The sequence below is a fragment of the Mya arenaria genome, chromosome 3 (assembly GCF_026914265.1).
Source record: "Mya arenaria isolate MELC-2E11 chromosome 3, ASM2691426v1".
NCBI lineage: Eukaryota > Metazoa > Mollusca > Bivalvia > Myida > Myidae > Mya > Mya arenaria.
The window spans coordinates 76,692,737-76,717,978 of record NC_069124.1 but is presented as its reverse complement, the minus strand read 5'-3'; the positions used below and the strand labels follow the sequence as shown (position 1 = coordinate 76,717,978).

The 25,242-nt window shown below is 35.6% G+C and overlaps 1 protein-coding gene across 5 annotated transcripts in view; it reads right to left on the bottom strand.

The window, feature by feature from the left end:
- Positions 1-25,242, bottom strand: part of LOC128226929 (transient receptor potential cation channel subfamily M member 3-like) — a 108,355-nt gene that overhangs the window by 27,294 nt on the left and 55,819 nt on the right. For all 5 annotated transcript variants that reach the window (XM_052937044.1, XM_052937046.1, XM_052937045.1 and 2 more), the window contains 16 exons: positions 22,610-22,772; positions 20,625-20,841; positions 18,423-18,547; positions 17,448-17,619; positions 14,835-15,018; positions 13,374-13,497; positions 10,779-10,848; positions 10,103-10,203; positions 8,039-8,173; positions 6,045-6,095; positions 5,681-5,812; positions 4,768-4,947; positions 4,454-4,551; positions 4,014-4,242; positions 3,467-3,631; positions 2,501-2,695 (listed from right to left, as the gene is read on the bottom strand). In XM_052937044.1, coding sequence (XP_052793004.1) covers positions 2,501-2,695; positions 3,467-3,631; positions 4,014-4,242; positions 4,454-4,551; positions 4,768-4,947; positions 5,681-5,812; positions 6,045-6,095; positions 8,039-8,173; positions 10,103-10,203; positions 10,779-10,848; positions 13,374-13,497; positions 14,835-15,018; positions 17,448-17,619; positions 18,423-18,547; positions 20,625-20,841; positions 22,610-22,772 — 2,341 coding nt within the window. The remainder of the gene's footprint in view (positions 1-2,500; positions 2,696-3,466; positions 3,632-4,013; positions 4,243-4,453; positions 4,552-4,767; positions 4,948-5,680; positions 5,813-6,044; positions 6,096-8,038; positions 8,174-10,102; positions 10,204-10,778; positions 10,849-13,373; positions 13,498-14,834; positions 15,019-17,447; positions 17,620-18,422; positions 18,548-20,624; positions 20,842-22,609; positions 22,773-25,242) is intronic.

The window sequence follows — 25,242 nt, the reverse complement described above, 5'->3', positions numbered from 1 at the left end:
AAATAACACAGAGTAGAACAGCTGAAATATAACACAGAGTAGAAAAGCTGAAACATAACACAGAGTAGAACAGCTGTAATATAGCACAGAGTAGAACAACTGAAACATAACACAGAGTAGAACCGCTGAAACATAACACAGAGTAGAACAGCTGAAACATAACACAGAGTAGTACAGCTGAAACATAACACAGAGTAGAACAGCTGAAACATAACACAGAGTAGTACAGCTGAAACATAACACAGAGTAGTACAGCTGAAACATAACACAGAGTAGAACAGCTGATACATAACACATTGGACTTTATTTTTGCATTTTTATATTGCTGATGCATTTCATGGTGTGTTGTACCTTACATGTAAAAACTATACTTGCAAAAAAAATGCAGTGTGAACATTATGTTCTGCCAAGTATATCATGAAATAGTTTTAGTTTTCAAAGTATCATTTATGAGATCAGTTATGTTTTTAACATACATGTAATGATTTAATTGAATGGATTTTAACTAGACGACCAATCATAATCAAGAGAACACCAGGATTATACTTCACAAGTTACTGTGAAATCATTAATGTTCGTGGGGCATTAATGTTCGTGGTTTTCGTGGGTTGGGTGATCCACGAATTCAAGATCCCACGAAATATAAATCCTTTATTCACTTTTTCAATTGCCTTGTTACGTACATACTCTAGTATATTATTTACAGAGGTCGCAGTATACAGTGTTAAAACCTGTCTCACTGTATAACTTACGATCATTATTCTGTTAACATATTATAACTGCTTTTAACAAATAATGAACCAAATCAATTAACCCTTTAGCACATAGACAAGTGGCCAGATTACACCTCCCAGTCAATAGCCATCTTACTGATAAGCAGTCCTTATCTGCATAGGTACTTTTCTGGATATTTGAAAATGAATACAGCAGTATGACCTTAAAATCAATGTTACTCCAAATAATTGTGTCCAAATCTTTTTTATGTGAATTCATTTTTTATAGATAATTAAATTATCTAATAAATGGTGTCAATGATGAAATATTAAATTATTTTATTTCAGCTGTGAATGAATTTTCAAGATGGATTTGTAACATTTCTTTGAAATGTCATAATTGCATTAAATCAAAGCCAAAGGGTTATAAAATGCTGGGATCGATCTAATTTTTATTACCCCTATCATAAAAAAGACCCATCTGGATTAAAAAGCCGACAATTTATGTTCTTGTGTATTAATACACAGAAATATGTCAGGAATATCCGGTGTCATCCAGCTGAGAGATCCAGTCCAAGGTGTCTGTTTAACTTTATTACCCCCTCATAAAATTGTTTACAAAAAAAAGAAAGCCGATAAATGATTTTCCGGTATGAATAAAAAGATCTAGATCAAACAAAACGCTTGCACATGACCTATTTTACAGCCAAAACTATGATGGACATTATATAAGCTTCACAGAAAATTTACCCATCATTTTCTCATTTACTAATTGTTTCTTTTGTTTGTAAACAAAATATTACCTTTAAGTAAATATAATCTCAATTGATTTTAATGGTAAACTGAACTGACGTAATATATTTAATGATTTACGCATCAATGAATTTGGGGGAAATTCCATACAGTACTTAGCTCGTGGTCTTATTACGTCACAATGGGATATCACACCTGCGATTGGGAGTATAAACACCTTCTCAATTTAGCAGACGATATTTTCAAGGGAAAATCAATACACAAAAGGTTAAACTTTAATTTTATAAACATCCGGGATATTGTTTACAAAAAGAAAGATGCAAAATTGAAATATTGAAATGACCCTATTGAAATATGCGGGCCATGCGTTTACATCCAGTAATGGATAAGGTCGGCCAAATGCGTATACATCTGGTAATGAGCTATGTCGGCCTATCTCGTATACATGCGCTAAAGGGTTAAATGTGTTTTATGCAGCAAATGACAGTTATAAGCACGTGTTTAAACGTGTGCTGTTAATGAAAATCTCCAAGTTTACAAGATGTGCGTGATGAGTGTCTGTACTCGATTTTTTTATTTAATGAAATAATTAATCGATTACTAGTACATTGAAGGTTACTAAGCACCGAACGTGACAATATACGCACCTTTTCGGTGTTTTCACAGTTTGCAAAATTCTTAATTGGCATTAAATGGCTTCCCCTATCTGTACTTATGATCAGGGTACATCTTCTTTTATTACCTTTATTCCCAATTAAATCGATAAGTGACATGGGTATATGCACTAATTGGCATGTCGTACCACATTAGCGAGTGTCATAAATCGAGTGACGTAGAAGACGGAAATCACGGGCCAGCGCGTGGATATTATGCAGACGATCTAGGACGATCGCATCTTCGATTTTTTTTTTCAAAAATGAAAATCCACGAATTTAAGTACCCACGAAATTGTTTTTTTTTTCGGCAAACCACGAAATTTCATGCCCACGAACATTAATGATTTCACAGTATATACAAATAAAATATGATCATACAGTGTTTGCCCAGAACTTTGTGATGGGAGCGTTGTAGAACTCATAGATCTTCTTGCCAAGCCTCAGTGGACTTTTTTTCTTCCGTACATGGCTAGAGTAGACACTGGTGTCACCCATGACAACTCCATTCTCCTTGACGGGGCTCGCCATTGGATTCACGGAAATGCTTGACTCTAACTCATCTGCATAGTCATTCTGTAAAAGATAGAGGTATACTTAACATTTTTTCTATATCTGTAACATTTCAAAATAAATCCAACAGCAGTACATATTATAAATAAGACATTGATGTATATTTACATTTGCCTAGTCCTTTCTATCGATAAATCTTCATATTGTATATCACGCAAGGAGTTATAACGTCATTGTTCATTTCAATATTGCGCTCCAAATGGATAAGCGCGACGTCATTTAACCAATGACATACGATGTAACTAAAATTCTGATATACTTTTATTCAAACTTATGTTATCTGTTACATTTCTTTAGAAACAAACTCAATTGCAGAAGAAACTGCTAATTTTTAAAAATTTAAAATATAAATCTAAGTATTTAATGCATTTCACTTGTGTTTATGCTGTATAAATGCATAAGGACAAGCGAGCAAACGATCAAGATGTGCTAGCGGGCTTCATGGAATTTTATCGTGAGCCCTAACGCATTCATACAGCATAAACACAAGAAAAAAAGCAATCAATCCTTGAATGCTCACAAATGAAGTTAATCAAATATCTTTAAACCAGGTATTACTTTAAAGTAATGTATAAAACACTAAAAACTTGGTATTTTCAGTCTATGAGAGTAGCTATTAGTAGAGTGTGAATATCACTCATAAACTCCCCAAACAAATTCAAACTAAAATTTATTTTTAATAACAGCTAAAGCAAACATACCCAAGCTATTTCCAAATTGTATTTCTTATTTAGAGTATAGAATTTTATATTAAGCCTGCAGTTCTCGGGTTACCTGGTCATCATCGAAGGATGATAAGGACATGTTTTCATGGTCGCTGTACTCGCTGTTGAGCTCGTCGAGATGTTCCTCCATGGTCTGGGGCATGAGTTGCAACTCCTCCTTGCTCTTAAACTCGAGCGCTATGATGTAAGGCGGTATCAGAATACCCAGAATCACCTGTATCAGGAGCAAAAGAAATGGTGGGTAAATGGGGCTTATTTGATGAGAGTGTGATCTGTTTGTGTTGTTTGTATATATGTTTGTGTCTCTAGTTCATAGTCATTTTAGTCCTTGCCTTGTGCCTCAACAATTCATTTTTGAATTTTTTAGTTTTAATGGTATTTATAATAATGCAAGGCTTTTTTTATAATTGAAATAGGTATGATTTAACAGTACACCATCAGTCCGGATAAATGTACACGAAGCTATTAATTATAAAATCTAATCACTAAACAAATTAGAGCATTACTGTAGAACCGTATTATTTAAACTCAGTTATTCCATAATACCAGGTTTGAATTAAAGAGAGAATTATCCAACATCCCTATCCACTAATCACCTTGAGGGATGTATTCTTCCTCATCCGGAGTCCACCCATCCACATGTCATTCAGTAGCATCTGTGAGCATGTGTGGGCAACAAACTCACGATGATTTGCCTCGACGGCGAGACTGAGGCAGGTCTGCTCGGAGAAGTTCTTCAGCTCGTAGGTGAGCAGCTGCTGGGTGTAATCATCATCAATCTTGTAGCAGTGCTCCAGCAACTCCAGGGCCAATGTCTGGAACTCACTGTATGAAACAGGAGATGGGATTAATGGTTATGAACATAAAGACTATAATAAATCAACATGACAGTTGTATTTGAAACCAGAAATTTATTTCTTCAAATAATACCTATCAATTCCTTACAAATCTTTATCAAAGATTATAGAACATAAGAATGGATTCTAGCTTTTTCCATATAAATAAAAGACCACAATTAAATAAAGCAATCCAGTACTTGGCATATTTGCGTATCTCGTCTGGGATCTCAATCTCCAAGTCGTCCTGGTCCGCCTCATGTGCCATACCTCGGTACAGTTTACATGCCATCAATGCCTACAGCGATAAATCATACTCTGGTTTGAAAACAGTAACAATTATTCTTTATATTTAGAGGAGGATCTTGAAAAGAGACATTTTATATGCATTTAAAGCATCCAGTTTATTTGTAGATTTTAAATTGCATACTTAAAATTGTTAAAACACAATCAACCAATTGCAAGCAGAATTGGCAATAAGTATCCCATCAATTGCCCAACTCCTTCATCCTACCTTAGCCATGGCCTCTTCGCCGTGTTGCCACATGAAAAGGGCCATCTTCTGTCTCTTCATGAGCACCGCCCAAATCATGAGGTCGTGGAATGGGTATGGAAAAAGCTCCTCCGCTTGCTTCGTGTTCACCAGGGACGGCAGAGTCGTCACCAGCTGACCAATGTTGACCTGGGAAGCTCCCTGAAATTTATTTGCTCTGTTTAAAAAGTGGGCTTACAACATATTGTTTATCATGGTCAGCAGTTGACACTTGATAACAATGAGTTTACTACCAAGGCAGAAACAAACAGATGTGATCATTTTGAGAAGCCATAAGAGTGTCCTTGGTGGGGCTGAAACCGAGGACAACAGAGACAGACATAAATCACTTCACAACCTTTACCCTAAACACATTATTGTTAACGTGTTGGACTAATATAGGCGATTATAAACACATTTAGGTAAATTTATTTTATAATCTGTAAAGTAATACAGGCACAAAACTTAAACACAGCATAATTATGCGTATTATCATTCTATAAACATTTAATTGCCTTAAACAGACTATCCAGGTACATACATAAATATACTGTTGAAACACACTATGATGAACTCTGTTACCTTGCTGTTCCAGTTATGTCAAACCATTTTCAAAATTTGTTTGGGTTGAGTTTAGCATGTTTTGTATTTCAGTAATATTGAAAGTATTACACTAAGTCTAAACAAGTTCAACATAGCGAGTTGTGACTGCACTTATGATGAAATGCAAATTGAATGTGATTTTTCTCCCAAACAAATGGTAGCCACCAGCATGTTATGTTGCTTTATAACACAAATTATTTTTGGACTACAGCAATGCTTGACCATAGTTTTTTTCTTTTCATGATGATTAACATGACATAACAGATATCAAAAGCTATAAAGTGTCACTTACATTTCTCTTGAGAGCATTGTACTTTTGTCGGAACCTTTTTCGGCAGTACGTGGCTCGGAATGCCCCGCTCATCAAGTGCTGAATAACGAGCCCAATGTCCAACAGTGTGTAACGATACCCTGTAGGAAGGTGCTGGAACAAATGTGTTTTTTAACAATGTGCACCCACACATTCATTTATATATATGAAAACAAAAAACTGCAAACCTTGGATTTAAAATGCTTCAGATAATATTTTCACTAATGAATAGAGCAAAATGGGTGCTTGTTATATCTTATTAAAGTGGAAAACTCCTTTATTTAATAAACAACAAATTTACTTGAAGCTATCAGTATCAGTCGGGAATTTAAATTAGTTGTCATACCTTCCTGACATCCCTGACTAGATAGCGAAGAGTATTGGATGGTCCCTGCCTCTGTAATATAAAATTGGAAATGTTAATTTTAAATGCCATCAATATCAACTAGTTCCTAAGTGAAGTATTGTAAATTTACTAACTAACAACAATGTCAAGAAGACTGAATAATGTAATATAAATCACCTCCTTCCCTCAACCCTAAATTACTCCCCTCCCCTTACCCCAAATTTACTCCCCTCCCCTCACCCATAAGTAACTAGAGATTGCTTTTTTAAAAAAGCACTTGTCTCCCCTATTGTGTGGTCCTATCTGAGTAAAAATAAATGATGGACATGAAATTTGTAATTTTGGACTGGAGACGAACCAACAGTGAAGTTTGGATTATTCACCCATATTAAATAGTGAATATCTACTGCGACCTTGACCTTTGACCAACTGATCTCAAAATCAATAGGGGTCATCTACTAGTCATGACCAACTAGCATACCAAGTATGAAGTTCCTGGGTGCAAGTGTTCTTTATTAATTGAGCAGGAAACGAAGTGCGACATACAGACTGACGGACTGACTGACTGACTGACAAACTGATCACAAAATCAATAGGGTTCATCTATTAGTCATGACCAACTAGCATACCAAGTGTGAAGTTCCTGGGTGCAAACGTTCTTTAGTGATTGAGCGGAAACCGTTTCTTCACCTCAAGGTCATGGTGAACTTGACCTTTAACCTACTGATCTCAAAATCAATAGGAGTCATCTACAAGTCATGACCAACAAGCATACCAAGTATGAAGTTCCTGGGTACAATTATTCTTTAGTTATTGAGCAGAAACCATTTTTAAGCTAAAGGTCACCACCAACATATTGTTTTTTTCACCTGAAGGTAACCTTGACCTTTGACCTTTTGATCTGAAAATCAATAGGGGTCATCTACTAGTCATGACCAACTAGCATATCAAGTATGAAGTTCCTGGACCCAAAGGATCTTTAGCTTTTGAGCGGAATCTGTTTCTTCACCTCAATGTCACCGCGACCTTGACCTTTGACCTAGTGATATCAAAATCAATAGGGGTCATCTACTAGTCATGAACAACTAGCAAATCAAGTATGAAGTTCTTGGGTTAAAGCGTTTTTTAGTTATTGAGCAGAAACCATTTTTAAGCTTAAGGTCACCGCCAACATATCGTTTTTTTCACCTGAAGGTAACCTTGACCTTTGACCTTTTGATCTCAAAAAGAATATGGGTCATCTACTAGTCATGAACAACTAGCATACCAAGTATGAAATTCCTGGACCCAAAGGATCTTTAATTATTGTGCGGAAACCCTTTCTTCACCTCAAGGTCACCTTGACCTTTGACCTAGTGATCTCAAAATCGATAGGGGTCATCAACTAGTCATGACCAACTAGTATACCAAGTATGAAGTTCCTGGGTGCAAGCCTTCTTTAATTATAGAGCGGAAACGAAGTGTGATGTACATGAATGGGGAAGACATAATTACTCTCCCCTCACCTACAAGTTACTCCACTCATCTCACCCTAAAGTTACTCCCCTCCACTCATCTAAAGTTACTCTCCTCCCCTTACCCTTAAGTAACTCCCTTCCCTCCCTTCACCCAAAAGTAACTCCCCTCCCTTCAACCCAAAGTAACTCTCATCCCAAGGTAACCTTCCTCCCCTCAGCCCAAAGTTACTCCCCTCCCCTCAGCCCAAAGTTACTCTCCTCACCTCAGCCCAAAATTACTCTCCTCTCCTCATCCCAAAGTTACTCTCCACCCCTAGGCCCAAAGTAACTCCCCTCCTTTCACCTCAAAGTTACTCCCCTCCCCTCAGCCCAAAGTAACTCCCTTCCCCCTCATCCCACAGTTACTCTATGCTGGGTAAGGTCAGGAAGCTTTGTATATGAAGCTTGTTTGCCTTGGAAGTGTGACCCCCCTCACATCCTATGTACCCCTCTTCCCTGCCCCCACATCCAAATTCTGCCCTTACAACCCATACATACTGTGTTGTAAAGTTCCTCTAGGCGAGGAATGGTAAGGAAGCTCTGTATATGGACCCCATTCTCCAACAGCAGTTTGACAAAGTCCACCCTGTCATTGATGAGGGCATCCATCATCGCTTGCTCCAGGGAACCTTCCTGAGAAAATACAAACAGGCTTTGGAAATTACTTCATGAAACTGATACATTAGCACATTAAAATACTTAAAGATCTTTAGCTACTCCTCAACTGAGTAATCTATTACTTAATATCCATGCAACAAACATTGGCTCTCAAATTGAAACTTTGGTTTTTTATATTTCAAGGGCCACTAAATAAATACTTATTATCAGTAAATCAGATTTGTTCTGCGAGTACCATTCAAACGTGTTCACATGATGTGTTATAAAAATACCGGGGTATGTATCAACTCGTGGTAGGGACCTTAAACATTTATTGACCTGTGCGAAACTTCTCATGCACAAAATTGCCTTACGTAAGAAACTTAGTAATGTCACAAAAGTTACTTCTGTAAACGAAAATGGCTTCTCCGAAAATATCGCTTGTTTTACAGATAAATAAAAACAACAAATATTGGAAAATAAAGATGCTGCAAATGCAAAATAATGCACTTAGGCAGGGGTGAAATGTTTTCAATACCATCTACGTAGAAAACTTTTCCCAGCAGTATCTTAAAACCTTCCATCTGACGAATTAAATAATTTGATTAGAGATTTTTATTCTAATTTGGAAGCCAGGAATAAACATCAAACAATGCATCCGCATCAGTGTCAAAGGACCTTAAGACAGGGAAAATCAGCTGTAGAGCAACGGCAGCCCATCTCAGTAGATCTACAGAGGGCGTATGATTTTGCAACTAGACAAGATTCAGTACAAGGTTAACACCTTTGTCAATATTAATATTCTAAATAGTATTAATAGTATACATGATAGATTTAAAAAAAAGAGTATGGTATAGATGACCCACTGTTAAGTGCAGGATACTTTTACAACATAGTACATTCATATTATAAATAAAAAAGTTGATTTTTTTTAAAGGTGTTCTTTGAAGAGGACAGGAGGTTCTTGCTGGATTAGCACATAAAGACCTTTCTGTGACCACACATGAGGAGAAGATGAAATATGTCTACAGGATTTCCAGACAAAAAACACACCATAAAGATGACAATCAAAAGCGTTTTAAGGATCTTTATATAGGACCTACTATGATAAATTGTTTAAAAATTCCATGTGTTTTATTGTTTCAACTTTTTGTTTCAAACATTTTTTGTATTTCATTTTTGGTCTAAATGCTGATTTATGGACCTGATGAATTCATCAGATAAATTTCCATATTGTCTTCACTGAAGTAAAATAATAATTAAAGAATGGACCATAAGATCCACACTATAGGGAACAAACAGCTTTGTAAAAGAAGGATTTTTTGCAAGAAATGTTTTGCATTTTACAATTTCTGCCAAATAATCACTTTTAAATGCATTTATCTTTTCCGATAGATCAAAATATTCCACATCCTTGTTATCACAGCTTTTTTAACAAGAGATGTTTGTCAAACATTATGCTCCCTTGAGCCCCATGTTGGCAGGATTATTTAGACAATTGAATAAAATATGCATGGCCCGAAATGACAGCTGATTTGTAATTGACATTGGATGCCTTTAAGGCAGTTTCAAGATTTCGACCAATCAAAGTGGATAGAATAGAAGGTACAGTATTTAATCTTGTTCAGATGATAACTGATTTTTGCAGATAAAAATCCTCTTAGCACCAGGATGTAAGCAAATATGACATAAATTTTAATGATGAATATAAGTAATGACCTTAACCTTTGACCTCAAAATCCATCATGTCAAGTTTGATGACCATACATCCAGGAATTGTCGAGTTATTACTCAGACAAGCTTCGGTCTACTGACAGACCTACCGACTATTGCAAAGCAATATACCCCCTCTTCTTTAAAGGGGCATAACAATTGTGTCATCCGCAAGGTATTAAGGAAATCAATTAGAAGCCTGTAACCTTTACTCAGCAACTATACAATTATGGTTCAAACAGTCTTACTTACCGGCCACTCCTGTCCATACACAAAGATGTGGCTGCGAGCAATGTCCACCCTGTCCCAAGTCAGGGCCAGGCTTAACTGGTCTGGGGCACTTGCATTTGTACCTGAAATAAGAATGAAATTAGTTTTCGCAAACTTCTTATTGCTAATACCATTTACAATACATATGAATATAATGCTAAAAGTTATTAATAAACTTTCTTTTGTATTAATTATTGCATAATAACAAGTTTTAAATACAGGTTTCAAAGAACCCAGTTCATGATATTAACATGACAGCATAAGAATACAAGACAAAAAAATACATAATAAGAAACGAGAATATTAAAAAAAAAAAAAAAGACCATGCAATATACACATATACAAAGCAAAAGATAGATGGAGAGACATATGTTTGACAATGCTTTAAACGAAAATGTGTTACAATAATAAATTTTAAACAACCTCTCATTGCCGAGTGCATTTAAGTATATATGTATTGACGGTGCTAAAACATATTCAATATTTCTTTTATAAACTGGCAAACCTTTCTAAATGTGCAAAATTTGTTGTTACCCAAACTCATTAAAAACTTAAATTTGATTATATTTGGATTTCCACAGCATTGACACTGCATCTCGTGGAAGATATCAGGGGAGATAAGTTATTGGCTACTGTACTTTCAGTGACAGTTATGTACCTTTAAGTAGAGCTGTGAGAATGGCAAGATCAATGTCTTGTGCTCCCTCTCCCATACGGAACACGGTTATCTGAAATAAAATGTATAAACTTTATTTTTAAACATGATTACCTCATACAACATACAGAGAAATGTTGTGCAACAAACAATCTGTTACAAATTACGTCTCGAAAAAACACCATAACAGCAGAATCATGATGATCGAGAAAATGTGCCAACAACATGCAAAAGACAAATGAGGACAAATTGCCTTAAGTTTGTATTGCATTTAACACATAACTTTCTATGAGATTTATAATGTTACCATAACCAGCCATATCATTGTCACAATTTATAGCTTGTTTATTTGTCTGGCTTAGCCCAAGATGAAACCGGAATATGACAGTTGCCAGTCAGTATCGACACATTTTGTTGGTTTCCTTACACACTGTATGTCTATGTCTAACAATAGGTCCTCCGGGTCATACATTCACCGCCAGGGCAAATCTATGTAAGGGATGGGGGGCTGTAACTGCCATAAATACCCAAAATCAATTTGGTCTTGAAACAAGATTCTGTAAATTCTAATTTGGGCTTGGAAATATTGTATAAGGAATAGGAGGGGAAATCTCCATAAATAGCTGAAATCAATGTGCTATTGTAACAAAACCCCGTTAATTAATTCCAACTTGGGCTTGAAAATCTTGTACAATGATAATTAAGATAGACGTGCATATTGATGGAATAAATTATCCCACAAATTTTGCTGAAGGTAGTGCATACATCCATGTATTTTTTTACAATTGATATGTCAACCCATGTAACCACAAAATTGATATCATGATCGAATGAATATTTCTTGCATGCTACAGAAGCATTTATGGTGAATCTAAGCATACTGAAAAGTCCTATTTGGCAACCCCCATGCCAGATGAGTCACTCACAACATGCCACTGATTATTTCTTTTATTGTATTGTTTATGAAAAGTACATTATGATATTTCAAAGAGTGCAATTAAATATATAGTATGGAAGACTTTTAATTAAAATAAAAATATCTTATACCACAATTTAAGACGAACTATTTGATGTCAACAGTGACCTACAATTTCTACGCTCCATAACATCAGTAAACAAGCTACATGTGCTTTTTGGTGAAATGTACAAAAATGTATTTTCTACTTCAATTTTTCCCAAAGTTCATCTTTTTAGGTATGCAAGAAAAATATATATCATGTTTTCCTGTTGAAATCATAGGTCCAATCTTCAGGCACACTGCGAGGCTGATAACTAGGCAAGCCTTGTAACCGACTGACACCAGTTCCCTCGGGTCGGATTTTTCTATTCAGACCAGAAACACCCGATAGATATTTTAATCAGAAGATAACTATGAAATTCCTAAGAAAACCTTTAATAGCAAACATTGGTCTCACTCCAGACGTTATTTTCATCATCATTTGCCAGCTGGATAGATAACTACATTTCAATTCTGTCCCATAGTCTACAGACACTCAATCATTGGTCAGCATTGGGACAATTAGTTTGCTCCTTATATTCTATGGGCCAGAAAACAACGCCATAAAAACTACTTTCTCTGGCATTTGTTAACCAGGAGTTCCACTGAAGCATCAGGTAATTCTAGTTTAGACCTGACTTGTTCCATTGGAATTGAAGCTTTTTCCAAATTACAAATATATCAGACAAATAAATTTAAATGCCAAATTACTTGTGTCTGCCTTAAAGCGATTTATGATAACAATCTTTGTAATGCTAGGATCAGCAGAAAAGCAATGAATACAGAAGGCCTTTAAAAAGGCAACAATGGGAGATGTGATCCCACCATGTCACCAATGAAACAAACAGATTTCTTTATTTTTTTAAATGCTGAAATTTCGGGCTCAAGCAAATACAGCTAACCTCAGACAAATAACTAGGCCAATATGAAATCACCTAATTATAACATTATAATATTCACCCATCATGTTTATGTGACACAGAATATTGAAATGCAAGTACATGTGTATTCAGCTGCATTCTTACATTTTCACTTGTCATGATTATTTAATTAAGAGCAGGTCGTAGTTATGTCAATTAACAGGCAGGGAGCTTTTTTACCCTCATTTGTGGTGAAGAAATGTCGTTGCCATATTGGCTGATTGTATATTGGACATGTTTGTCAGCCCATAAGAAAGTAATATGAAGAATGTCACTGCGTGATTTTATGGAAACAAAGCAAGTCGTATATCATCCTTCCCCAAAACTGGAGATATTCCTGATTAAGCTCCGTGCATGATGTGTGGGATGACAAAACTAGATCATCTCCTCCACTGATTGAATAGATCTTAATTGAGCAGAGAAATGTTATCAACTCTATTTTACCAGAACAATTTCATAAGAATGTGTGACATACATAACACTACAAGCAGGACAAAAAAGGTTCCTGCACTTTGCCATTCATAATGGTTATGAAGGGCTGAAACTTATTCAAACTCATCATCTTATTCAATTTCTGTGAACTAATATTGATGTAGCATTGACCTACTCTTACAGCCAACTACTCTGATAGTTCATTCTCAGGATTTCGGTAACCTCATTATTTATGGTGTCCAGACTTACAAGTTCTTTTTTCTTGACACAGAGCATGAGCTCGATGAAGAGTTTTTCTGCCTGTTCGGGGGTGTACTGGAACGTCTTTTGGATGGTGAGTATCAGCTGGTCACGCAGGCTCTCCGGCATCGTTCTGGAAAATGGTGGTATACAATAATGAGACCAGGTTTGATGCAGATTTTCCTTTGTTTGTGTTTGATTGTAACATAGAGTCCTGGGCCGAGATTCATAAAACATATAAAGTCATTTCTTAGCTTAAGTCAATTTCCTTCAATATTTATAGTCAAAATGAAAAATGTAAGTATTTTTAACATAAAAATATGCATTTTCAATCATATTAAAAAAAGTAAGTGTTTCATGATAATTGAAATACTTTATTACGGAAAACAACATATGCTAAGAAATAACTTAAGACATTTTATGAATACAAGCTTGCTCTTAAGCATTGTTCTGTAAGATACTGGTTGGTCAAGTTATGTGAATAAGCTTGAAGTTGATGTCTTCAGTAGTGACATTGCATCGACAAAGACAGTCAGTTTTTCTCTTCCGTGAACAGGTTAATTTAAGTAAGGACTTTGCTGTTTAAAGTGAATGCAGAAAAGTTTGTGTTCTGACAGCAAAAACACCAATTTGAGAAACCCTATTTCAAAATGGGAGTTAGGATGTTCTTTGACAGAATGATTTAAATTGTAATTCAGCACTTTTTATTTTCAAAACTGTTTTGTTCGAGCAATACACGTCATTAAAAGAACATTATCATGTCATCATTTATCTACTTAACAACGAAAAGCAACAAAGAAAACATTTACACTGCTCTTTTTGACAGAAACTCTTTATTAAGGAAGAACAGTTGAAAGTGGATTGTTTTCTCCCAAAATGACATTTGCTTAGACTTTAAACCGATTAAAATGTCAACTTAAGAATGGAACAGTTACATTTTTCAGTCTTGACTGAGACATGAAAAATGCTAGGTTTCAGGAAATAACTGAAAATCTTTAAAAGGAAACAATGCACAACATTAACAAGAATGTTTTGTTGTAATAAAAGCAACAGCACTGCAAGATGATAAAAACACTCGCATATTTCTCTAATGTAACCAAGGATCTTAACCATCAGAATGATAGGACTTGCCCCGCATTTTGTTAATTGTGAATGCATGTACACATTAGCATGTTAATGTCTCATGTGATTTCCAAGTGCTGGTCACCTAATAGTCTTTGCACAATGACAGTAATAACAAACAACTTACTTAATTTGTGTCAAAATAATTGATGTGGCATTGATCTACATTTTCATCAAACTACTAGTGATAGTTCAGTCTCAGGATTTTGGAAACATTTTATTATGACATACAAGTTCTTTTTTCCTGACACTGAGCATGAGCTAGATGAATCTTCCAAAAGGGTAAGATGATGTATGACATAGATTCAAGAGCCGGCCAGTGGACAAGAAAATGACCACATATCTTACCCGTCATCAGAGCAGTACTTGTGTGAGAATGCGAGGAGGTCGGCAGCTCGCCCACTGCCATCACAGACAACGACAGGGACAGGGGGCGTGTCAGTGACATACTCAAGCACGGAGCGGATCGTGTTGGCTCCTCCCTCCAACACCACGCAGATTGTAGGCACACCACGACCTCGTACACCATTTGCTGAAAGATATTGTGTGATAATTTTAAATGCAGAATTCATGATGACATATTTTTCTCATTCTTTTGCTAAGAAGAGTTTTTGCTACTTGCTGTAATGGTATTTTATTTAAATCTCAACTGTCTTAGTGTCTTGAATTTTAAACATTGAAATCAATAATTCATAATTAATAAATATTAACTGAGATCAGTGTTAATCTTCATATATATAGTAGTATCATATATATGACAACATGTTTATACATTGTTCTGACTTATGGCAACAAAGGAATAATGAAACTGAATATATATTGCAATAAATCACACATGGTCTTTTCCATAATTTTATTGGTATTTGTTCAAAACAACAATTTAACTGTCATTAGTTATCCTTAAATTTATATTAATTCCTTAAAAATTGTATGTTTATTCAAATGACACTTATATCTTTATACATGTATGTAGTTAATGATTTAACAATGGTTTTAAATATTTTCTCCATAACACATAACTGACAAGAACAAGCCCATATTATAATGAGACATGTTTCAAGGGGATTTAAAGGATGCTCACAGATTTTGTGGGGGCAACAATCCTTTGACATGGTTGAAATTCCTTTATTTTATTTACTTTGATGAACAAACACCCCACAGCCAACTGGGCAGATACAGAATTTTGTTAATCTGTGCCTCAAATGATTCAATTTTCAATACTGTTATGCTTTTGGGCAATATACAGCATTTTCTGACATTTAAAGATTAAAGATAAGTTTTTACAATTAAGCTCTAATTCAAATGATGTTTGATCATTGAAACAAAAATTAAGTTTGTTATCTCACACAAAATTATTTGTGTTCATGTCTAACCCTATAAACATGAACATGTCCCCTCAAGGAGTTGACATTATGACCGGGAACCATGTCCCCGAATAATGCAAATCATTTATTACATTTTGACTCAAACACATCCTGGCAAACTCACAAATATGATGTAGTTAATTAATAAATTCTTGTAATGGTATGGGTATCATGCTCTGCTCACTTGGCCTCAATGATGAAACATTATTTGTTAGTTCAAATATAAAGACATTTAAATTGAACTGAATTACACATTTGGCCATTTTAATTTCAAGATGTCTTAAATGAAGTGATTTTTTTTTGGTTAAATTATACTTATATTTCCTGTCAAATGGATGTACACAAAACTTAAGTATTTCATATAAGTTCACATAACATTATCCTAATTGAACATCACCATATTAGTAAGCCTCACTACAAGATGTTGACACTGGTGACCCTCATTAATCTGGCGGTTAGAATTCTTGATTTGTCCTGTCAGTTACTGACTTCACCTGGTCAACAATGACCACAATACAGACAAAAAAACACCTCACATCAATAGAGCTGTCAACCACAGCCCTCAAGGTGAATAAACAACATAACCTTGCTCTAGTTAGGCCCTTGTCTTAATGCTGATAATGCTGACAAGAACTGTGAGGACAATAAGTCATTTAGCAAAGGAGAGTTTGAACAACTTGTTTTCCCAACATTGTCATCATCAGGAAGGAAAACATTGTCCTTCTTACAGCTGATTTGTTTAAGGCTTAAGAAACAGAAAACACCCTGAGCTTACATCGTCATCAACATCTCTCCAAGCAGTAGAGGAGATACCTAATTCTTCTGGCAATAACAATAAAAACGTTTGTACTTTTGGCATCATAGACCAATTAGAAACAGGATGATTTCTGGTGAAAAGAATGTGTTATGATTGTCATTAGTAATGACCGATGCTACATAGACAAAGCATGAATGTTCACCCTCAAATCAAATGCCAAGTGTTGCGGATGGCCTATTATCTTGCCAACAACAGTGCAAAATGATCTGTCAGCATTTCCCGGACTTCTTGTCATTGTTATATCCGCTAATGTGACTTCAGAATATTAGCCATGATGCAGCAAAGCAATAAATAAGTATAGCTTTGTACGGAAGCTAGTTAATTAAGAAGATGTTTTTTTGTGAAAACAGCTTAAAACCAAATGTCATTTTTGTAATTATTCAAAAGGAACAAATGCACCAAAAGCCTCATTTTTAGTGGAGATCATATATGACCAAATATTAAATAATTACGATGTGACCAGCAGTCTGATTATCCACTTGATATCCTGTATTAGCCCTGCAGAACCAGGAAACAGGTCCAGACAAGGTTGTAATGTCTAATGAAGAGGAGTTGATTGTACCTCAAGTGCGTCTCAATGGTTGTGTTATAGCATGCAATTTTTCATTGAATTACTGCAGTGTAAGACTGTTAACAAAGGAAATGTCTGTTCCTTACCATGAAAACGTTTTTCTGTTGAAAAAAACCATACTAGTGTGTTAACAGTGCTATGATTTTGCCATCAGTCCATGCCTTTTTCTAAAGTAGTTAAACAACATGTTTTTAAAAGCAACTACATACTGATGCATATTTTCTGGTGAGCAATGTATTTCTCAAGACGTTTACGGAAGATGATCTCCCCGCCATATTTTCCGACGGTGCCATTGTCGACCAACAGGAAGTAGGAATGATTGTTGTTGAGGACAGCATAATTTGTGCGTGGGGACGACACACAGTGGTATGGCACTATCACCTGTAACAAACAATGTACAGATAGTGTGAATGAATTCTGTATACTGTCACTGGTACCCTCAGCATGGACACTGCTTTATAATTCAGTGCCAATGCAGACCACCAATGCAGACAACAAACGGATTTAAGGGGAAGGGGGGAGGCATGTCAAAAGGTTACATCCCAAAGTTAAACCCCCTCTAATGTCAAATTCTGGATGTATGTTAAGCAGGACGACCTCTGGGTTGTATTTTATTATACAATAAATAAATTTCACCTTGAATAAAAGTAAAATAACATAAAATTGTTTTGCATAATAAAGTTATTTCCCCACTTTCTTAGAAGACAGCTGGAAGTTCCAATTTAAATAATTTGCAAAATATACAAATGAGTTCACTTCCCTTTTATTTTTAAAACAAAAGATTTATGCAAAATTTATAAGAGTTATCTATATCAATCTCAATATTGTTCCACTTTTAAGACTTGAAATGTCAAATCTTTTGAATAAAGAGATGGATTTTCCATTTATCTACTTCAGAAATATAATCATAATTTACATAATTATGCTTCATATTATTCATTCTTATATAATAGCTTAATGTTGAACATGACAAATGACATCCGGAATCATAAAACTAGTGAAGATTGTATCCTACATCAGCTGTGCATTCAAAGAACAAGTGAAACAATATTGTTGGCTAAATATCAACACAAGCCATATATTATATAAGTTGACTGTAGTCATGAATGAACAACTTCATGACATGTTTCATCTTATACTCTATGAGTAATATTGAACCATTGTGCCATAGAAAGTAGACTAACATCTTTCCCGATGAGTTCGTCCTTATTCTCGACGATACCCCAGGGTGCAATTCCGATGGCGATGATTTTATTTTTTGCCTTAAGTGTCCTGTCACTGATGGCATCTCCCACATGACGTGTAACCCCTGGAAAATATAGACAAGCATTAGATTGACAACAGCTAATGATAATCTCATCATTAGTTAAAGAATACACACAGAAAGACACAAAAGTATCGCAAATAGAACAAACTACTTGTCCCTTTGTCGTTGTTGGTAAAAAGGTCAAAATTGTCAATTATTTGAGCCAGAGTTATGGGCCATACTAAACATAGGAGTATTGTCAATGGAAACATCATGTTTTAAGAGTATTCATCTTGAATCTGTTTAAACACAACAACAACAACATCAACAACTTAAACAACAACAAAAGCAGGGCTATCACAATACCTTGACTATTTCAACAAGCAAGCTAATTAAACGGAGATAAAACATGCTTAACTACTTTATCTGCATGTATGACTAACCAAAGTTGCATTTAGATTTCCCTTATTTATACATCCAGACAACAAGTGTTAAACAAAAATTCAACAAGAATGTTCAGACAGTTTGGACAAGACACCATGTTGTTGTTTTATACGTCTAATTTTAGAGCCTTGAATCAACCATGAGCACATATGTATCATAAGGAGAGGCATTCGGAGGTGGAGATATTTTTTCAAGAACATCTATATGTTAAGTCTTCTGTGATTTAGGCCAAGCTCCTCTCTGCAGACAATTCCATCACATTTTCTCTTTTTCAGATTATAATACATATGTATGACAACTGTCATTTGAACAACATCTCGTATGACAGGCCGGCATTTTCTCTCTGAAACAATCACTCACTGCCTTGGAGATAAGTACTATATTGATTTCTTTGTTGAACTATTGTACAAAATAATCTGAAACCAACCTCAAAGATTACAACTCAATATATTTTAGTAGACATAATATTTACTAATTCTACATATTCTCTAAAACAAATTATAGAAGCTCTGAAACAAAGTAAAGTCACCTTAATGATTTCTGTACAATATCATCGAAAGAGCAATACTAAATAATTTCATAACAATGATTTTCATAAAGATCTATTTATAAATAGGAGAGAATTATTGTGCTTCATTGGAAGGGATTAAATAATAGAATATTGGAACAGAATAGGCATAATGAAGGAACATTTCCTGGTTGCATCCATCACTAAGCTGGCCTGAATAAAACCTTTTATGTCTTTCTTCAATGGTGCTTTAAAATTACCGCTGGATTTTCTCCGACATAAAAGGGGAAGAAATTGAAAATCCATGTACCATGACTGTAACATGCTTCGAGACACCTTTCCCTTGGGAAGGCATGACACTAGAACATCAAATAAAATGTTCCTCTAATGGAAAACCTGGGGACAGGATTGTGTAATTGAATTAGAAACCACCTAGATCAAAAACTGGGAGACAAATAAACTTATTATAAAGAAAGTTCAAAAAGAAATGTCCAATAACACTGATACATGGATTTGTTTATCTTACTTGCAATGTGGTGTATTTTGGAAATGTATCTGAATCCAATCAAGAAATTTGAAAGAAAAAAATTAACAATAATGACGGCAAACAGGATTCATATTTGCTAAAAAAAAGTATATTTTCACATAGCTTTTAACGGTACACCTTTAGGTTTTGCAAATAGGATTTCACCTCCCCCTTATATAATTAATATGCAACTGTCAAATTGGCCAACTTGACATACAATGACATGTTTATATTGTTATTATGTAATTCACATAAATAATCAATGTCAAATTAGCCAGTGATGAGTTACATTTCAATAGCCACATTAGTCTACCTGACAAAGAGCTCGTATCCGAGTCTATGTAACTCTCTGCAAGAACTTCAACAACATAAACAACTAATTAAACAATTGCTAGCTAATTGAAACTTCAAATTGTTTCATATAATCAGTGTTTAAACTGCAAAACAATCTAAAATAATTATACAAAGATCAAATAGATTGTTTAAGCCTACTTTGCAAATTAAAAGAATTCAATAACTTTTTAAAGCACTAACTTTTCAAAGCACATTTTACAAAATCAGCAAAATAAATCTGAAATTTCCTTCTATGAAAATACTTAAGCAGCAGTCATGAAAGACTCATCCATTCAAGATTGTCCTTAAGGTTTACAGATGGCCCTTACCTGTGTTCGTTCCACTGGTGATGATCCATGCCCCTGTGGTTTTGGCTGCCTTGAGGAGGCCCTTTCGGAATACCCGTTTCAGCTTCGGTTGGAGATCAAAATTGAGGATGCCTCCGTGGACGGTGATGAGGAGTTTGGGCAAGTCGAGGCCCCAGTGATGCTGTAAGAGCTGTAAGACCTGGTCTGCCTTCGTGTCATAGCTGCTTAACCGAACATACTGAAATGAAGATAGAGAGCATGTTACTTATGAAATGAAGAATTTAGGGGTGGCAGTTGTTAAAAGCATAAGAGTTCAAAAAGATTTTATCTGTTTAACTTTGCTAGCATCAACATTGTCCCATTTTTTTCTTATTAGAAGCAAACACAATGGGCTGATTGTAACAAAGAAGAAACAACTTTGTTTACGGCATAATTTTGTGCTTTTTAACATGAAATATTTAAAGATTTGCTGAATCAGATGTATTATAGTATGTATCAAAGGTGATTCATTTGTCACAGTATTTGTGAAAAGTACCGCAGATCACATGCGTGTCCATGAAACTATCCAAGATTTGAAAGTTAACAATGATCCAGTTAACAACATTGTTACCTTTTACAATGTTCTAAACAATTGGCCCGATGTCTAGTTCCAAACAACATGACTAAGCTCAGCAAGGTCAAGGGCTACAAATTGAATTCTATGGAAAGAATCTGAATATCAAAAGCCTCAGAGTCTTACAACGGAATATAATTAAAATGAAAACTTGAAACACAACTGTGCAATTTCATCCACATGAGGATTTCCAGGAGTTGTAACTCATCGATGCTCTACCAGGAATCAATAGCACATAAAATACACGTCATTATCATGCTTTCTTTGATTCCAACAAATGATACAACTTAAATAAATAACAAGAGAACATGTGAGGAGACCTTGATTACATAGGAAACTTCTGATTTTTACTCTGAATAGAATGAATATTTTATAGAAACAAAGGGTACAATAACAAAGCAAATCCATATTTTTCACCACCAAAGCAGTAAGGCACATAAAAATATTGAGTTATTTTGAGGCAAAATCAGTTGGAAGCATTCATGTGTATCTATGAACATGATTTCTGTTTTTATCCTTGAAAAAAGCGTCCATAATTATGTCAAATATGTCATGCACAGAAATACCAGTTTATTGAGCATTAATTTGTTTGCAAACTCGGAAGGGTCTAAATCATTCATCTGTGTCTTGTTTATATGACTGGGGATATATAAATCTATATATGGAGACACAGGGCAGTAAACTATCGAGGGTAGACAGGAAAATAAAATAATATATATCTGAAATATCTTTGATAATGTTAAATAAATTTGTCAGTAAAAATGATAAAGTAAGACTAAAGTTACAACAATGATTGATTTAAGTCGAACAATTTCACAGAAATCTCAGCAATTCTAATGTATACAAAGTTCGACCAATCACTGATTTCTTGACAGCATTTTTAAATTAAAAAAATTAAATATTTATATATTTTCTTGTTATTTTTTTCTCTTTCAACATAGCCTCATCTTAGGAAATTAACATGTAATGCAACAGTTGCTAAACATTGACCACGCATAAAAGGGAATGAAGATTTTATGATTGTCATGTTTTAAGCTGACAACACAGTTTTCTTGCATGATAAACAATCTATCAGTCCCTCTGTATATTACACTCTAGTGTCACCACAGGTATTAAATAAGACAGCCTTCCACATAAAAACTTCATTATATGTGTCATTGAAGACAAATTCAGAGTTAATTATTGTAAAAATCAGTACAGAAGAAGAGATCTATGGAGAATAAGCTTACTTTAAATAGAAAGGGAAAATAATGAGCATTTTCAACTGTACAGCTGTGGTGAAATCAAATAATACAAATATTAATGAAACTAAATGTGTGAGACAAGGCTAGAGGAACGAATTTTCAGGTTATATCGAAATCTATTCAGACAGGTATATATGTCGGAGTCCCACCTGGGCCTTGCTGGGGTGAGGTGCTCCCTGGAACTCTAAAACACCGTAAGCGTCGGTGGTCTTGGCCTCTGTGTGCCGGTACGGATGCCATCGCTCCTCCGAAGGTACTCCCAGCACTTGTACGATATGGCCTTGCCAGCTCTCCGGTCGGCCACAACAACATCTGAAACACACATCATAATGTGTATGATACTACCTTAATGCTAGGAAATGTCTTACAGCATCTGGCTGGTCATTTACCCTTATATTTAAAATATATGACTGAATGTGTAACAAATGTAAGAAAAATAATACAAAATGTTCCCCATCAGAACTATTCATCTTTCTATTTAAATTTGATCCCATTTGCAAATTGATTGAATTCCCTTAACCAGATTTATTTACCTAATAATGAACCAATTTCATTGTTGGAAAAACACTCAGTCTGAACAATTTTCTGCATCAAGACAATATCTGACCCTCTTGAGCAGTAGTAAGATGGTAATAAATTCCAAAGTTTTGTAAAAGAACTATCGGTTTTCATCATTTTTCATGGTAACACTTTTTAAATATTATTCAAGCTAATATTTTTCAGATCAATTACAAGAACAAATACGGTACAATGATGCATTTCAAACAAAAGCTTTCCAATGAAACAACACAGGGAAAAAAGGAACAAACAAAAATCTTCCTAATCACACAAAAGTTACTCTTTTTTAAACAATTTTTATTTCAAAAGAACATTTTAAGCATACATAATGTCTGAAGGTAAAAGCTATCAGCTTTGTGTTAGAAAGTTCCTATTAATGAGGTTTCAACTGCAGATTTCTATGTCTTGCAACTATCATCATTATAAGAATGAACTTGTCTGCAATGATGCTGAAACATATTATTACAGCGACTCAGAATGAAGAAGCCAAGAAGCCATGTGAGTGAGTGAATTAATCACTTGTCACCAGAAACAGAGTCTGTTCATTCTCTCATTTTGATTACTGAGAGCTTATTAGTTGGAATCAATGCACGTCTGAACAGCCGCACTGCCATAGTGCACGGCAAGGTGAACAGAGAACCCATTGAGACATTGTTACCCCGTCACACTGCCATAGTGCACAACAAGATGAACAGCGAAGCCATTGAGTCATTGTTACCCTGTCAGACTGCCATTGTGCACAACAAAGTGGACAGAGAACCCAAGATTTCATTATTACCCTGTTGGACTGCCATAGTGCACAACAAGGTGGACAGAGAACCCAAGATTTCATTGTTACCCTGTTGGACTGCCATAGTGCACAACAAGGTGGACAGAGAACCCAAGATTTCATTGTTACCCTGTCAGACTGCCATAGTACACGACAAGGTGGACAGAGAACCCAAGATTTCATTGTTACCCTGTTGGACTGCCATAGTGCACCACAAGGTGGACAGAGAACCCAAGATTTCATTGTTACCCTGTCAGACTGCCATAGTACACAACAAGGTGGACAGAGAACCCAAGATTTCATTGTTACCCTGTTGGACTGCCATAGTGCACAACAAGGTGGACAGAGAACCCAAGATTTCATTGTTACCCTGTCCGACTGACTGCCATAATGCATCGCAAGGAGGACAGAAAACCCATTATTGCATTGTTACCCTCTGATACTGCCATAGTGCATCACAAGGTGGACAGAAAACCCATGATTTCATTGTTACCCTCTGATACTGCCATAGTGCATCACAAGGAGGATAGAAAACCCATTATTGCATTGTTACCCTCTGGTACTGCCATAGTGCATCACAAGGTGGACAGAAAACCCATGATTTCATTGTTACCCTCTGGTACTGCCATGGTGCATCACAAGGTGGACAGAAAACCCATGATTTCATTGTTACCCTCTGGTACTGCCATGGTGCATCACAAGGTGGACAGAAAACCCATGATTTCATTGTTACCCTCTGGTACTGCCATAGTGCATCACAAGGTGGACAGAAAACCCATGATTTCATTGTTACCCTCTGGTACTGCCATAGTGCATCACAAGGTGGACAGAAAACCCATGATTTCATTGTTACCCTCTGGTACTGCCATAGTGCATCACAAGGTGGACAGAAAACCCATGATTTCATTGTTACCCTCTGGTACTGCCATAGTGCATCACAAGGTGGATAGAGAACCCATGATTTCATTGTAACCCTCTGGTACTGCCATAGTGCATCACAAGGTGGATAGAAAACCCATGATTTCATTGTTACCCTCTGATACTGCCATAGTGCATCACAAGTTGGATAGAAAACCCATGATTTCATTGTTACCCTCTGATACTGCCATAGTGCATCACAAGGTGGACAGAAAACCCATGATTTCATTGTTACCCTCTGGTACTGCCATAGTGCATCACAAGGTGGACAGAAAACCCATGATTTCATTGTTACCCTCTGGTACTGCCATAGTGCATCACAAGGTGGACAGAAAACCCATGATTTCATTGTTACCCTCTGGTACTGCCATAGTGCATCACAAGGTGGACAGAAAACCCATGATTTCATTGTTACCCTCTGGTACTGCCATAGTGCATCACAAGGTGGACAGAAAACCCATGATTTCATTGTTACCCTCTGGTACTGCCATAGTGCATCACAAGGTGGACAGAAAACCCATGATTTCATTGTTACCC